The 17,359-nt window shown below is 32.7% G+C and overlaps 3 protein-coding genes and 1 long non-coding RNA gene across 5 annotated transcripts; all 4 read left to right on the top strand.

Moving 5' to 3' along the window:
* Positions 1–707: 707 nt before the first annotated feature.
* On the top strand, positions 708–2,559 carry LOC133674925 (uncharacterized). Of its 2 annotated transcripts, none has more exons than XM_062096220.1 (5): positions 708–962; positions 1,098–1,203; positions 1,326–1,510; positions 1,901–2,046; positions 2,453–2,559. In XM_062096220.1, exons 1-5 carry the CDS (start codon positions 799–801, stop codon positions 2,542–2,544), a joined length of 693 nt encoding a protein of 230 aa, XP_061952204.1. In that variant the 5' UTR covers positions 708–798; the 3' UTR covers positions 2,545–2,559. The 2 variants fall into 2 exon arrangements, with proteins under 2 accessions (XP_061952204.1, XP_061952205.1); XM_062096221.1 differs by having other exon boundaries at positions 2,430–2,520.
* Positions 2,560–12,333: 9,774 nt separating this feature from the next.
* LOC133674023 (receptor-like protein 9a) lies at positions 12,334–13,198 on the top strand. The gene is made up of 2 exons (XM_062094979.1): positions 12,334–12,701; positions 13,035–13,198. The coding sequence occupies exons 1-2, from the start codon at positions 12,341–12,343 to the stop codon at positions 13,196–13,198; spliced, it is 525 nt and encodes a 174-aa protein (XP_061950963.1). The 5' UTR covers positions 12,334–12,340.
* A 105-nt stretch (positions 13,199–13,303) lies between these two features.
* Positions 13,304–15,200, top strand: LOC133673717 (uncharacterized). Its single transcript, XR_009835043.1, has 4 exons — positions 13,304–13,375; positions 13,503–13,858; positions 14,871–15,020; positions 15,101–15,200. It is a non-coding gene; the product is annotated as an uncharacterized LOC133673717 (long non-coding RNA).
* A 68-nt stretch (positions 15,201–15,268) lies between these two features.
* LOC133674022 (cuscuta receptor 1-like) lies at positions 15,269–17,035 on the top strand (the record flags this gene model as incomplete). The annotated part of the gene is made up of 1 exon (XM_062094978.1): positions 15,269–17,035. A coding segment is annotated over one exon (1,767 nt), but the record flags the coding sequence as incomplete, so codon positions are not given.
* Between the last annotated feature and the right edge of the window lie 324 nt (positions 17,036–17,359).

The raw sequence follows: 17,359 nt of genomic DNA, 5'->3' as shown, positions 1-17,359 counted from the left end.
TAGCAACTAAGTTGACCTTACAAAACCAGGTTAAAAACCCGGTCACAACTCGTTGACTTTTGTTTTTTTACTAAAACGATGTTATTTTGATTTTTTTAAAAAAGAATTGACTCAGGCAACTCGGTCGAAACCCGGAACCAGGAATCCAGGTCTTAGACCAGGCCGACCACCAGGCCGGGTCTAAAAACTATAATTGGAGGTGAAGTGGAGTTTCAATTAAAATAAAAATAGGATTGATATAATATAACCTAGTAAAAAACTTGAATTAATCTATAATTTAGTTAATTTTGGGAAAACTTAAATAAAATTTAATCAAAATCTATTAATTTTTTTAAATGATATTATTTTTAATTAAAAATTAGATTGGTTTTTTTATAGATTCTAAACTTGATTTAGTGGTTAATCTACCTGATCAAAAATCTTTTAAATGACCTATCTAGTTTAAAAATTATAAAAAAATATTAATAATTTTTTGCCCAAAAATAATTTAAACATTAACAAAATATTAATTAAAAAGTAAGTACGAGAATTTTAATAACTACACTAACATAAAATTCATTTATAAAAAAAAATCCCTACCCTTCTTGTTAATTTTTTTAAAAAAGTTTAATTTATCAAAAAAATAGATTTGAGAAGGGCAAACTTTGCATATTTAAGAAATACAAGGGGCTAATTTCTAGCTCAATTTTTCTTCCACTAAGGGTAGAGAAGTCATTATAGACAGCACTGGTCTGCGCTTACAAAGATTTTTGCTTTCGCATGTTGTGAGCTCAAGTGGAAGAGTTTAATGGCGAAGACATGTTAAAGACTTCCCTTCAGACACTGAAATCACTTCCAATCACTACAAAACAACAGACTCGAAGATTTACTAAAAACTCAGTTGTAATGGAAGCTCAAAACGACAAAGTCTATGTCCAATATAACCACACTGATTCCTGCAAGTTTTCAAGGTGGACTGCCAGGTAAAACCAAGAAAGAACTCATCTTTATTACAAACTTTCCTTCTTTTGAGATTTTATATATTTCTCGAACTGGGTTTTCAGTTTCAATCAAGTTAAACTTGGTTTTCTTGTTTTTTGATTATTTGGGGGTGTTAGGGAGAGCTTTCAATTCATGCATGCAAGGCCTTGGCAAGAAGTGGTTGATTTTTACTCCAAAAGTGTTAATGGGCAATTGTCATTGTTGGAATTGTTTGGAACTCAGGTATTTTTCACTATGGAACTTAAAAAAGTTAGGATTTTTAGCATACAAATTGTGTTATTTGTAAGCATCCAGTGTGGTCTTGTAATTTTTTGTTGCATGATGCTAAAGAATTTTGTTTGCAGGCACATGATGTTCATTGTGATGATAAAATTGAAGAGGTTTCTAATGAAACTGGATTATTAGAGGGTGTTTCAAATGTAGATAAGTCTGGGAGGTGGGCAAGGGTAACATTCAAGATTGTGCTTTCATATCATGGAGGTTCATTTGATGGTTGGCAAAAGCAGCCTAGTTTGAATACCGTTCAAGGGTGAGTTGCTTGCCAGTTTCAAGTTCTGAACACGGAATATGTGATGCCTCATATCTTGCTCCTTTTCTCCACGACTAGTAATGAGGTTTTGGGGAAACAGGCATCTATTGTGTCTCAAAGGAAATCTGTATGATATGAATACTGTTAGAGAGACTTTTACTCTAAATTACACTGTTTTGCATTCAAATATTTGATGGATGCAGTTATTTGGGTATGTTTTTATGTTGTGCCAAAATGCCCCAATATTTTTTTCTTAATTTCTTTGGATTTACCTTCTTTTTTTTTTTTTCCTTTAAAATGATCCAGGGAAACTGAGTTAGCGAATTCATAATTTATTTTTTATTTGGATTTGTTTTCATGTTCTTCTGTTCACTTCTCCGTGTCTTTCAGCTTAGTGGAAAAGTCTCTCGGAAGATTTGTTGATGAGAAGAAAGCTCAACAGCTAAAAGAACAATGTAAGCCATTAGAAGGCTGTGCTAGTGTTGCTGGGCGCACTGACAAAGGAGTGTCAGCTCTTCAACAAGTTTGTTCTTTCTGTATGTTAAGGCCCTATTCTTTCTGCAGCTCCTTATATTTTACATTACATTCAATGTTTTAGTATTCTTATTCATAAGGCTTGTTTCTTTCACTACTTTTTGTGTTTCCCAGCCACATCAACAAATATTGTGTGCTAAGTTTGTGAAACTTATCATGTCAGTTTTCCACCCATTTATGATCCTTTTTTGGTTCAATCCAAAGCCTCAAATTTTCCTGTGATGAAAAAGTTCTGTTGACATTTTTTGTGGATATAGAAGATTAAAGCTGAGCAGAATTAGTTATTTTTTTATGGGTGATACAAGGATGATGCCTCAAAAATATTTACTGTGTGGGATTTCACAGTCTGTTTCATCACTTGTTCTTTTTATTGATTGGATTTTAGTTTTTGATTAATTGTATGTCCAGATACTTGGAGAAAAGATGTTAAGCCTCATGAAATTGAAGATGCCATCAATGATGTGGCACCAGGAAAAGTCAGGGTTGAAGATGCTGGGTAATATACAGAGACTGAGAAGGAGAGAGGGAGAGGGAGAAGAGAAGAGTGAGAGAGGGAATCTCCGGAAATATTGGAGTATTGATGGTTAATTTCTGCCTGCCATTCTGTTTCAACAGAACGCAAAATATAGCAGAGAGTCTTTCCTTTCCTTGTCATTCTAGCACATTTCCCCTATCATACGTGGCCTTAACAGTTAATTAAAAACAAGTAAATGAAACGCACAGCATTGGCTTTATTAATACCCCCTGAAATCCTCTTATCGGTTCCCTCCTTGCAACATTTTCTATGTGAGCTCTACATAATTCTATATTGGCGACGAGCCTGGTTTTACTTAACAATTGCTATTATTTTATGGCGGACAATCTTCCCATTTAATTTATCCAAGTTGTTATCTTGATGGTACTGAGCCTAGGTGCATCGTTCTTTATTGTAGTTTTAAGATTTAAATAAGTTTATCTAATTTATCAACCAATGCAAATGCATGCTCAAGCAATGTTGTATCGATTTTCATTCAGTTTCTTCACTGGTTGCTCCAAGATTGGGTTTGGCAGACTGTATGTTTAAGGATTAAGGCTTTGGACTAGTAGTTTCTATGCATATTCCACGAGCACCGGGCCGATTTAATTCTGAAATTAAGTTTTTTCACTAGGTTCTGCTGAAAATTGCCCGTCAAGTTCTTCAACTTCTGGGCTTTTGTCAGTCGACTATACCTGGCTTTGTCCTTTTTAATTGATAAGGTTATACTTATCTAGCAAGGATTTTGTCGAATTTATTCATCAAAAAAGATATTTGGTAAATTTTTAGTCTCAATTCCATTTTAAAACATATCATGTTAAAGTTTGTAAATTTTGTTATGGTTACTGTTTTGTTTTTTTAATTAAAATGGTATATTTTTAGAGCGAAAAATTAACTTTGATCCTTTTATTTTACAAAGTTGCTTTAGTCCAATGCTTCTCATAAAAAGAAACATGTTTTCTTTAAAACAAAAAAAAAATACTTGAATAAAAAAAATTGTTTTTGCTTATATATATATATATATATATATATATTCTTTTTTAGTTCAAATTATTATATTTTTTATTGAATATTTTTTCTAATTATTGTTTTTAATTCAATAAACTATGCACTAATAATTTAAAACCTTTTTTTTGTCAAAACAAAAAAATAATATATAATTCAAAAAATATAATTTTAATAAAAAAATACATTTGTCCCCTGTAATTTTGTTAGCAAGGTTTGGCACAACTAAGTGTCCAACCCTGGACGTCATGAGCGAAAAATCTCATCAGAATTAAAAATAAAAATGGCCACGAACGTAAGCTTGGGAATTAAGGATTTGGTCGAATTTATTCATCAAAAAAGAGATTTGTTCAAATTTTGGTAATTTTTTAGTCTTAATTACATTTTAAAAGTTTGGTTTGTAACAATCATTGTAATTTCATATTTCCATACTCCATCCATTTAAGCAAGTAATAATAACAGAGAATATGTATAAATCTCAGTGTTGTTTTAATTTTATGTAAGATATTACAGTTTCATTCAAAAAATGAGAAAGAATACTAAAAATCCGCAAATTCTACCACCTTCAATTCTCATTCATCAACAACAACACACATTCAAACAAGTGATCAATAGTGTTGATGAAAAACAAAATCCCTATCATATTTCATTTTGTGAAAATTGTTTTTGCTTAAAAATATATATTTTTTCTTTTTTAGTTCAAATTATTATATATATTTTTTATTGAATATTTTTTCTAATTATTGTTTTTTATTCAATAAATTATAATACTAATAATTAAAAACCTGTTTTTTTTTTTTGTCAAAACAAAAAATAATATATAATTCAAAAAATATAATTTTAATAAAAATAGCCAAGTACGTAATACATTGAGCAAAAATCTTATCAGAATTAAAAAATAAATAAAAATAGCCAAGTACGTAATGCCATTTCTTTTTGGTAATTAAATTTATCCTTGACCTTATTGAAGTTATTTTGCAATGAATCAAAAGAATTAAACATGTATATACATAGACAAAACCAAGTTATGACTCTAAATTTCCATATAAAAGATGCCCCCAAGTTTCATAATTCACCCTGGGGCAAGTCTGTGCAAGGGCACAAGGGGATGAAGGATTTGAAGGGGTTAAGAGGTGGGTGACATGTTTTGTCAAGAAATGATTTTGGAAAATTTCTTTATATTTGTTGAATAACTAAGATAGGAGTCTTGATCAAGGCAAGAACATAGGCTCTCCAAGACGATTGACCAGAAGGAGAGAAGGAAGGCTCATTCTGCTACACTGACTCTTAGTCTCAAAGAAGAAATAATTACTTTAATCTTACTTTCTTTATCTATTCTTAGAGTTTAAGTATCGTCCTTGGGTATGCTTCTTAGTTATAATAAATATACCTTGATGAGATATCATCTTCAAGCTTGTCTTCTGAAACTTCGAAAGGAGTAAAAGCATTAGGCTCTTCTTCATCAAGGAACTCTACCACACAACAAGATATATAAAGCAGTGACATTGCTGATGGTAAAACTTCACTCCTGAATGAGTGCTGAAGTTGTAAGCCACAAGTCATTAGTTTGAAGGTGTAAAACTGGTTAGTAAAGTTTTAGGAAGACTAATTCACACATACGGAGTGTTTAACTAAAATAAATAAATAAATAAACAAGATGTAGAAAACAAGAAATCCAATTAGTCTAATTTGACCTCTCAGTGAAAAAGAAGTTTTATGCAGAAGGCCACTGTGAAAAAGATTTTGGGCTGGGCCGGCACTGCCTAGCCCAGTAAACAGTGGAGGATCTCTCCACTGTTCATGTGAACAGTGGAGGTCACGGATGTCGCACGTGTGCGGCATCGCGGCAAAAACATCCAATCTCAAAATTTTATCTTCTAAAATGTGGCAAATATGGGGAGACAAGGAATTCTTGTCTTTTATTAGTGGAAAAATAGAATGGGAGTTGTCACCTAGTATTTTGGTCACTAGGAACCGTAACTGATCTCAGAGAACGGATACGGGGACTGGTTGCGTAAAGGGAAGGTATTAACACCCCAAATATGCCCTACCTAAGGTAAGCTGCATTGTTTTATTATCTGATAAAATTTAAAGTTTTGTTGTGTTTTCTAGTTATTGGTCCGTCTATGGTTTAAGAAAAGTTCTCTTCGGTAAAGAAATCCTTATTTTATTAAGTAAAACTTAACCGTTCTAACGTCAACAAATAATTTAACATTCGGAATACGCCTTACGTATAAGGTCGTAACCCCATATATTAAAAGAAAACAAAATAATTTTTTTGAAATTTTTAAAATAATGGCCAGTTCTCGTGACTTTAATAAACTGGTTATTAAAGCCAAAATACATGCTAAAACTTTTTTTTTTTTATGAAGATACAATATGATTTTTTTATTATATTTTTTTAGAGAGACTTGACCATATGCATGAAAAAAAAACATTTTATTTTTTTTATTATGTTTTGAAAAAAACCAGGTATTTGAATATCGGATTTGTATCTTTACAATATAAAAATACAAACCAATATTGATCAAAATGTAGTAAAATATTTGCGAAAAATCACAGATTTTTTGAAATAATTTTTAAAGAAATTTTTTTTTCAGGATGGATCTAGCCACCCAGTTTGGTCGCCCAGTTAGTCCATGCACGCGTAAAATTTCACGCGTGCTTGAACAGTGCGAAGGTAATTAAATTACCTTCGCACTGCTCACCCTTCTTCTTACAAATAGCCTAAGACACAAGCGTCATTTTTATTACAGGGACGGTGGAAGGAATTGAACATACCTGGTGCTGGAGAGATTAAGACGATGGTGATGCTGACTTCTTCTTCTGCTATCTGCGTTCTTGCTTTGGGTTGCTATGGGTTCCTCTGTTTTTTTTTGTTCAACTCATGTCTCTCTCTCTCTCTCTTTTTCTTTCTTTTCCCGTCTGCTCTCCTCTATCCTCCCCCTTCTGCTTTCTTCTCGTGCTGGCTTTTTTACTTTCTTATGCTCTTCCTCCCTCTGTTTCTCTCTCTTCCTTACGTTCCCCTCTCCTCTCCCTCTTTTTTTTCTTTTCTTTTTTCTGTCGCGTCTTCTCTCTTTTTCTCCTCCTTAGTGCAGTACATCCTTTGGCTTTTATAGCTAGAGGATGCAGGCGTTTTCCCTTTGTTGTTGCAGGGACGGAGTAACGGCCGACGTGCATCATGGTAGCCGTGAAACATGCCCCCTTGATTGAAGCAAATCGCGCCTTCACTACTGCAAACTTTTCTCGGCCAGCTCACGTAACGTCTTCTAAAAAAGACACTGGACAATGTTGAATAAAACGGCACCGTTTTGCAACTTTAAATGATATTTCTGATTTGATCCTTGGATGTTTATGCAATTTTGTAATCAAATCTCGGAACAATTGTAATTAGATCCCGTGATTTTAGTGTGTTTTGTGGTTTGGTCCTTGGTTTTGGATTGTTTCAATTAAGTCCCTAATTGGTCATCAAACTTCAATAATTATGCAATTAAACCCCTATTTAACCAAATTAACTCTTTAAAATTATAATTGGACCCAGAACTTTAATTTCATCCAATAATAGCCAAAATTGACTTAAAAATCAATTTTTTTTTGCAATCAAACACTCCATAAATTCAATTAAACCTTAGATAAGATTTAATTGAGTCCATAAACATTTGATTTTGGACTTTTCTTCCTCAAATTAAATTTTCCTTGTCAACAGGGCTCTTACTAGTAAAAAATATACTATCAAATTTCAACCTTTTGCATTTTTGAACCTCCTCAACCAATTTTTGACCATTTTTCAGCATTCTAGCATCCTTTTCTCGCTTCTATTATTTTTTTGGATTTCTTCTGAATTTTTTTATATATATCCTTTTTTTTGTATTTTTTTCATTTTTGTGTGGGAACTCAAAAATAGGTAACAACAACGAAGTTGAAGAAGAAAATGAAGGAGGAGAAGAACCGGGAAGAGCAGACACGGTGGTGACTCACGGTGGCGCTGCTCTTGGTGTTGTTGCTTGTGAAGGTGGCAGAACGCAGCTGCAAACAGTGGTGTCACAATGGTGCCGTTACTCTTCTCTCTTCTGTTTTTCCATTCTTTATATTTTTCCTCCTCTCGGTTTCTATCTTCGCCTCTCAATCTCTATTTCTCTCTGCTTCTGTTCTTTCTTCTTCCTCTTCCCTCTCTCGTTCTCAATACACTCTCCCCTCAGTCGTTCCCTTTTCTCTGTTTGTCTCTTCTCTCTATTTTTTTTATGTCTTTCTCCTTCCTTTTGTTACTATCCTCCTCCTTTGTTTTTATTTTTGCTTCGGTTTTTTTCTCTGTTCTTTCACTCTCCTCTCTCTCTTCCTGTTCTTCCAAGCATAAAAATATACCCCTCGGTTCCCTCTGTTTTTCTTCTCCAAATGTCCCCTGTTTTTCAGTTCTCTTCTCTCTATCTGTTTTCCTTCTCATTTTCTTTATCAAAATCCTCCCCCCTGTTTTATTTTCTCCCCCCCCCCACTCCCCTTCATTGACCCTCTCTCTCCCCTGGTATTTATAAGTGGAAAATGGGGGATAAAGGGCTACTACCCCTGTCCAATCATGGCACAGGGGCAGGGTGGCCATTGGGCAGACACCTCAAGGATGCCGAGGGGCTTGTCCCCTCTGTTTTTTTCATCTGGTGGTAGGCCACGGGTCAGAGTTTAAGCAAGTGGGGATCTTTATCGGTTTTCTAGGTTTCAGGAGAGAGGGAGAGGAGCAGATGCAGGGGAAAAATACTTCTTCTTCCTTTGCCTCGCGCTCTCAGGGGAAGAAGAAGACCTATAGTGCCGTTCAAAATGACATTGTTTTGGCTCTTTTTTTATAGTGGATGAAACAACGTCGTTTTACCCAAAATGCGTTGTTTCATTTAAAAGGAAATGACACCAAAAACATGTCAGAGTCCAAATAAGTCCTCAATTTATGATTTATTTAATAAAGTCCTTAATTGCAATCTTGATTTTAAGAATCAACTCAATTGCGTCCCTGCCAAATTCAATCGTCGATCCTGAAGTTGACCGCCTTTTTCATGTCAGTCCTTGGTTTTGAATTTGTGCAATTTGACCCTCAATTGATCCATAAACTTCAAATTTCTTCAATTTAGCCTTTAATTCGAACAAATTTTAGCCCCTCTATTTACGCGCCTTTTCTAGTTTGGTCTTTGGTTTATGGATTTCTTCAATTATGTCCCTAATTGGCCATCAAACTTTAATATTTATACAATTAAGCCCCTGATTTGACCAAATCAACTCTCAAAAATTATAATTTGATCCCAGAACTTTAATTTCTTTCAATTAAAACCCAAATTGCCTTAAAAATATTTTTTTTCTTGCAAACAAACCCTCTATAAATTCAATTAAACCTTCAATAAAATTTAATTGAGTCCATAAACATTTGATTTTGGACTTTTCTTCCTGAAATTCAATTTTTTTCATTAACAGGGCTCTCACTAGTCAATAATCTACTGTCAAATTCCAATCTTTGTATTTTGAACCTCCTTAACCAATTTCCGATCATTTTCCGAGCGCTCTGGAATCCTTTCTCATTGCAATTATTTTTTGCTTTTCTTCCGAATATTTTTTTTGTATTTTCTCCTTTTTTGTGTGGGGACCTAAAAATGGGTTGCAACAATCGATATCGACAATCATATGAAACTTAATTAGTTATTCCTGATATGGAAGCTAATGATGTGAAGAATCTTTAACATCGGCATTCCTAAAAATATTCCAAGGTGTTATGGAAAATTAATTGACTATTTCGGGTTGGAAATAACCAATGATATCAATCGATTGTGTTGATGTCGACATTACAATGAACTTGAGTAGTTGGTCCCGATATGGGCGACTAATTCATTAGTGTCAGCATCTCCTTCTAGGTTTTGGGAAAGAAGTGTTATAATGATATCCTCGATGGGGAATAATTGAAGGTGTTAATGAAATGAGGATCAACATCTTGAAGGAATTATCCCTTCAGCCCTAAAGATGAGGACATTGGTTAAAATTTATGGAATGAAAAGGGAGGAGGGAATTATTTAGTGATTCCCGAAACAATAAACTTAGAAGCATTAGATGAGAATTGTAAGAAATTATGATAGTATGTAGCATTGAATATACATATTTATATATCGTTGTTTTCTCTTCTCTATAACCTTATTGCTTTTAATATAATTATTTCCAAATATTATATTGTTGCAGGTCCATCATATTCACAATAAGAGTACTATTTTAAATCCTCTAGTTTTTGTGTTATTTTAAATTCTCTATAACATTGATGTTTTTTGTCTTTCATGGAACTATATGACTTGAGTTGTAGTAGAATCCTTTAAATCAAATGTCTAAATGTAAATTGTATTATTATGTACCTGTAATCTCAATGTATATTTATTTTTTTATGTAAAAATTAATTTATGTTCGACTTTAAAGGATGAATATTTGTAATATAGTGTTCGTACTCTTGACTAATATAATGTTTGAGACTTGAAATGATTGGAATGTGTGTAAGTAATGAATAATGGATGTGTATAGGTGACTTGTTGATAACTTGGACCTCCTAGTATAGGGGAGATTCTGCTGAAATCTTGGTAAACTTTGTATGAATTCAGAAAAAAAAAATATTCATATGTTTTTCCCTTTTCATGATTGATGTGTTGATCTTGAAAATAGAGATGTTACAAAAATGAACTTTGTTACGGCTGAAGCTAGGGTTGTTTGATACCGGGCAAGATTGGCTGAAGGTAATAGAGGTAGTGTAGGCAACAAAGGTGGGTTGATAACCATGAATTGAAGGGAGGTCTTGTGAAGAAACTCATGGGTAAGGAGATGACTATAAACATCTACATACGACAAAGGTTCTGCCTTGGTTGCGAGGCTGGTTACCAAGTCTTTGAACTCACCATGAAGGCCACGAAAAACATAGAGGTTGAAATATTCAAGAGAAATTGGTCGCCCAGCAACAACCAATTCATCAAATAAGGATTTTGCTTGCTGCATATGCATAGCAACCGAAGCATCACCTTGCCGAAGATCTTGAAAAAATCCATGAAGTTGCATAATGTGAAAATTAAACGTAAAGACAAGAGTTTGCTTAAGAGTATGCCAAACATAATGAGAGGTTTGTCAATCTACCACAAGATATAATACATCCATTAAAAGAGAAGAGAGTAACGCGTTTAAAATAAGTTTATCCTGTTGCTTCCAACAAAAAAAAAAGAAGGTTGATGTGTGGAGAAGAATTAGTGGAACTGTCAATTTTACCGTGTTAATTTCTACCTAATTCTATTAAGAACTAACACTACATATAAAAAAAAGCTTAAAAAGTAAATAACAGAAAACTTGTATCCCTTCTTAGAAGGTAGACCGTCAGTCAAAGTCTAAGTCTTTTTGGGGGAAAAAAACATGAATAAAAGGTTAATGGTACGCAGCTCATTTTCTACCCTAATATATATATATATATATATATATATTAAATGTATCAATTCAGATATTGTGAACATTGAATTAATAAACATTGTATCAATTAAATATATACTTAAATATTAAATTAATTTTTTTAGATATTTTTTCATAATTTTTATATGCTAATATCAAAAATAAAAAATAGTAATTAAAAATATTTTTAATTAAAAAATATTACCAAATAAACATTTAAATATGACAGAGCCTACAATATTTATTGAGAACTTGCATGAAAAGAGACAATTTAAACACGAGAAATAAGTGAACGATGGAAGTCTTCGATGTGGATTTTACTTAAAGGGTTGGGGCATCAATGCCAGAAAAGAAGCAACAATTTGCGGATGTCAATCAATCAAATATTGAATCACGCGGGGATGGGCCCATGGGATGGGAGACCGTTGCCATCAAGCAGTTTTTTTCCAATCAATCAAAACCTATTCTCCATAATGTGACACTCACAACATTTCTAGGATGCGAATTATATTAAAATTATCATTTTCCACATATACATGAATAGAGGACCGAATACACAATTATAGCTTAAAAATAAATTATTTTAATATTTCTGATCCACAAAATACATATGGTTGCGATGTTATTAAATCAATTACTTTCACTTTTTATTGATTTTAGTATATAAACTTTTATTTTCTCATATCATTATACCAATCGTCGATGATGTGACTTTGACAAAATAACATAGAGTTTGAGTTTTCTTGGAGAAAAAGTTCCCTCCAAAATAATAATTATATTGTTAAATAAAAAATGTTTTTAAATTAAAACAAACTTGATTATTTGATTGGAAAAAATCCTTAAATGTTATTAACGCATGAAGTCAATTTATTTGTTTATGAAAAAAGAGAGTAATCATATAAGTAATTTATTTATTTATTTTAATGAAATATAAAATAGTCTTTTAATCTTGTGGTATATTTGTTGTCTTTAAAGAGAAAAGAGCTATGAGCTTATATCTCAAAACTTGAAAACTAATTATATAAAGATATTGAGTGATCATTGAATATATATATATATATATATATTAGGAAGATTAAAATACAGTTGAAAGGATTCTATATATATATAGAATCCTTTCAACTGTATTTTAATCTTCCTAATTCAAGGGTATACGAAATAAGTATTTTATAATTTATATCAAAACAAAAAGGATTTTGATGGAGGACATTGCAACAAATTTTCCACCATGAGATGGGTCATAGAGACCACTGTCATCATGCAGTTTTTTCCACGGCATGGGTCCGTGAAGTCCTCTATAAAAGCCTGAACCTCCTCGATCACCATTTGTATTTGATATTAAGATGGGGCTGTTCCTTCAGATGTTGATGGCTTTAGCAATTATGATGGTTTCCTTGCAAGGATGGCAGCCTCTTGGTTGCTTGGAGGAAGAGAGAATCGCTCTGCTTAACCTGAAAGATGCTTTTAACTATCCCAATGGCACCTCCCTTCCCTCCTGGATAAAAGGTGACGCCCACTGTTGTTATTGGGAACGTATTGAGTGCAGCAGCAGTGCAGGTCGACTCACCGCACTCGCTCTTGACGGCGTAAGGAATCAGGAACTGGGAGATTGGTACTTAAACGCCTCCCTCTTTCTTCCTTTCCAAGAACTTTATTGGCTCGACTTGTCACGCAATCGTATAGCTGGTTGGGTTGAGAAGAAAGGTTTGCTCTCTTAAGTATTACATAATATTTATATTAGTTTTTTTAAATTAATCAAATTAGTATTATTTTGGTTCTCCATCGAAGAAAATAGAAAGCATAATAAGGTGTTGTTTAATTCTTTACATTATTAACATAATCATGGCATCAACACTATAACATCACCAATATTATTATAATCATGACATCAACACTGTAGCAATTACTCATCTTACTCTCACTTTCATCGCCTCAGCCTCTTTACATGGCTCTTGATCAATCATAATTAAATTACTTCAATAATATCTTTTTTTATTTTTTTTACATGAAGTCTTAATTTGTTTATTTTTTATATAGGTGGTGGTTATGAGTTCCAGAAAGTGAGCAATTTAGAGTACATTGACTTGGGAGTTAATCGTTTCGACAACAATATTTTATCATTTATGGAGGGATTTTCATCTCTTAAATCACTATATTTAGATTATAATAGGCTGGAAGGGTTAATAAATTTAAAAGGTTAGTTTTTTATGTTCTTATTTTTTCTATATTAAATTTAATTTAAAAAAAAAACACAAATTTTGTTTTGTAGTGAATTAATTAATTAATTAATATTTTTTACAAATATCAAGAATCTTTGAGCAGCTTGGAGACCTTGGATTTGAGCGGCAATGATATTAACAAATTGGTGGCCTCAAGAGGTAATTAGAAACACATTCACGTTACAAAATGGTAGCATGAAATAATACATGAGCCCATCAATACAATATTAATTAATTATCTTTGCTTTCGGAAAGCCTTTCTATACGTTTCTTTCCTAACTTGCAGGTCCAAGAAACTTGAGTGCTCTATACCTAGAAAATATCACAACCTATGGAAGCAGCTTCCAGTTATTGCAATCATTAATAGCATTCCCAACCCTCACAACACTCTATCTGAGCTACAATGATTTTAGAGGAAGAATATTAGGTAAGTTATATATTATATATAGTATTTATATATTTAGGTTTAATTAAAAAATACAATTTGCTACTTTTGAACAGAGTTCCAAAATCTAAGCTCTTTGAAAGAGTTGTATCTGGACGGATGTTCTCTGGATGAAAACTCCCTTCAAAACCTTGGAGCATTGCCTTCTCTAAAAAATTTGTCTTTGAAACAACTCAATATCACTGTACCTTATGGAGGTAAATTAACAAATTTCAACTCCACTATTACTTATCATAGACCATTTTACTTCTTTATATACCTGCTATGATTAGATTTATCTGCATAGAATTCCTCTTTTATACAAGTTTTGGAGAATTCTCAAATCCACTAGAATTTAAATTCATAATATAAATTAAATCTAAAATTTAGAAATTAACTTAATTGAAATCTTTATTATTCTAAAAGTCTACCATCCATTTAAAATGAATAATAATCCAATTCAAGTTTTACCCTCTCTCAACACCATTTGGTGTAATATAAATAGAATGATAATATAAAAAACAATAATTTCTAACTTCATATATATAGGGAGTGCTCTTTTTAGGAGGAGAATAAATTAACATTGGTGTTTTTTTTTTATCAAACATATGAAAATTCTTTCTTTTAATTGAACTCTACAATTTCTACATTTCCCTTCTCATATTTTAGTTTTTTTAGCCATAATTAATAAGTAATGAATTATTGTATTTAATAACCTCATAGCAGGGCGAAGCAAGAAGAAAAAAGTAAGGAGGGCCAAATTAAAAGAAATATTTTAAAAAAAATAAAATTTTAATTATTTTACAAAAGAAGAGGCTGGGAAAAATTTCCTTGCAGGGGCCCGGGCCCCTGCCAGCCTCCCCCTGGCTCCGCCACTGCCTCATAGGACAGTTAAACAAAGGAATCATGGGAGACTTTGTTTAATATTAATCTGAAAAAATAAAAAAAGAAACTAATTATGAGTCAATTAAATTTAAAAAAAAACCTTAAAAAATAAAAGTAAAAAAGCATAAAAAGTACATTACCCAACCAATAACTGACCAAAACCAACTCAATAGCAATTTACTTACAACAGCAAATTGACCAATAAGATAGACCTAAATTCCAAATTTAAAAATCAACTTAATTGAGATCCATATAATTCATTCAATAATTACTTCTTGTTAACTCTTTCATTTCCTTTATAATTTTAATTCCTTTTACATTAATATAATTTCTTGATTCTAGCAGGCTTCCTTCATCTTAAGAACTTGGAATATTTGGATTTGAGTTCCAACACTCTCAATAATAGCATCTTACAAACCATCAAAATGATGACCTCTCTTAAAACTTTGATTTTGCAAAGTTGCAAACTAGATGGTCGAATACCTATGGCCCAAGGTAAGGTTAATAACTCTTGCTCTTTCATTTCCTTTATAATTAATTGTTTCTATGTTAATATAATTTCTTGATTGTGACAGGCTTCCTTAATCTCAAGAACTTGGAACTTTTGGATTTGAGTTACAATACTCTCGACAATCGCATCTTCCAAACCATGGGTAAGGTTGATTACTCTCTCTCTCTCTCTTTAGGTTATATATTTTTCATTAGACACTCAGAGTTTTAATGTTTTCTAAATTATAATGTGATCAGGCCTCTGTGACTTAAATCATATCCAAGAGCTGTTAATCAACAACAATAATCTCAGTGGTTTCTTGCCTCCGTGTTTGGAAAATTTGACTTCCCTTCAACGACTAGATCTCTCTTTTAATCACTTGAAGATCCCTATGTCATTGAGCCCATTATACAACCTTACAAAACTCAAGTCTTTTGATGGGTCGGGTAATGAAATATACGCAGAAGAAGATGATCATAATCTGAGTCCAAAGTTCCAGTTAGAGTTCCTTAATTTAAAAGGTCGTGGACAAGGTGCGAGAGCATTTTTCAAATTCCTTTACCATCAGGTGAGTCTAAAATATATGGATCTTACAAACATCCAAATGAAAGGAGAGTTTCCAAATTGGTTGATTGAGAACAACACATACCTACAAGAACTTCATTTAGAAAACTGTTCTTTTTCGGGTCCATTCTTGTTGCCAAAGAATTCTCATGTGGATTTGTCATTACTAAGTATATCCATGAATTACTTCGAAGGACAAATCCCTTCAGAAATCGGAGATCATTTGCCAGGGTTAGAAATTCTATTGATGTCTGATAATGGTTTGAATGGAAGCATTCCTTCCTCGTTGGGTAACCTTAGCTCACTACAAGTGTTAGACCTGTCCAACAATAATTTGCAAGGGCAGATCCTTGGATGGATAGGTAACATGTCTTCTCTTGACTTCTTGGACCTATCAGGGAACAATTTATCTGGTTCTTTACCGTATAGATTCAGCACTTCTTCAAAATTGAGATATGTTTATTTGTCTAGAAATAAGTTGCAAGGACCGATCACAATGGCATTTGATGACTCCTTTGAGATAATTCAATTAGATCTTTCTCATAATAATTTAACTGGTAGAATTCCAGAATGGATTGGCAAGTTATCTAACTTGAGATTTCTACTCTTGAGTTATAACAATTTTGAAGGTGAAATCCCAATTCAATTATGCAAGTTGGACCAATTAACCTTGATTGATCTATCTCATAATTATCTTTCTGGTAACATCCTCTCTTGGATGATATCTACTCATCCTTTATTTATTGAATACAATTCTATTGGTTCTGTGTCCTCATCACACCAATCTTTCGAGTTTACAACGAAGAATGTGTCCCTTTTTTATAAAGGCAATATTATCCAGTACTTCACAGGAATTGATTTCTCATGCAACAATTTTACTGGAGAGATTCCTACTGGAATTGGAAACCTCAGTATGATCAAGGTATTGAACTTTTCGCACAATAGTTTGACTGGACCAATTCCACCAACATTTTCAAACTTAAAGGAAATAGAGAGCTTGGATCTTTCCTACAACAAACTAAATGGAGAAATCCCACCTCGACTTACTGAGCTATTTTCTCTAGAATTTTTCAGTGTGGCACATAATAATCTGTCTGGCAAGACTCCTGCGAGAGTTGCACAGTTTGCCACTTTTGAGGAGAGCTGCTACAAAGACAATCCTTTTCTTTGTGGAGAACCGCTACCTAAAATATGTGGTCCAGCTATGCCACCATCACCAACACCAACTTCAATAAATAAGAACAACGAAGATTATTATGGCTTCATGGATATTGAGGTTTTCTATGTGACCTTTGGGGTTGCATACATCATGGTGCTATTGGTAATAGGTGCAGTTCTATACATAAATCCATATTGGCGACAAGCTTGGTTTTATTTTATTGAGGTGATCATTAACAATTGCTATTATTTTCTGGTGGACAATCTTTCTATTTTATCCAAACTTGGGTTTTCATAGCCTTAGTGCATCTTTTTGTATTTTAGTTTCAAGATTTAAATAAGTTTAAATGCAATGTTATATTGATTTTCATTTGTGTTTGTTTTTAGCTTCCATGTGACATATAATAATGAAGTTTCTTCACTGATTGCTCTATAATTGGATTTATAAAGCTTAGGACTAGTAGTTTCTACGTGAATTAATAAGAGGATGCCTTGGTATTCTGGATTGGGTTTGGATTGGGTTTGGCAGACTGCATGTTTAAATAAAATAAATTAATATATGATGCATTTTTCAATGAAAATGTAAATGCTTTACTAGTTTGTACTTGTTTTCTGGTTATAT

This window comes from Populus nigra, chromosome 15 (genome assembly GCF_951802175.1).
Source record: "Populus nigra chromosome 15, ddPopNigr1.1, whole genome shotgun sequence".
NCBI lineage: Eukaryota > Viridiplantae > Streptophyta > Magnoliopsida > Malpighiales > Salicaceae > Populus > Populus nigra.
Note: the sequence above shows the minus strand (reverse complement) of the source record. Positions and strands in the feature narration are given on the sequence as shown.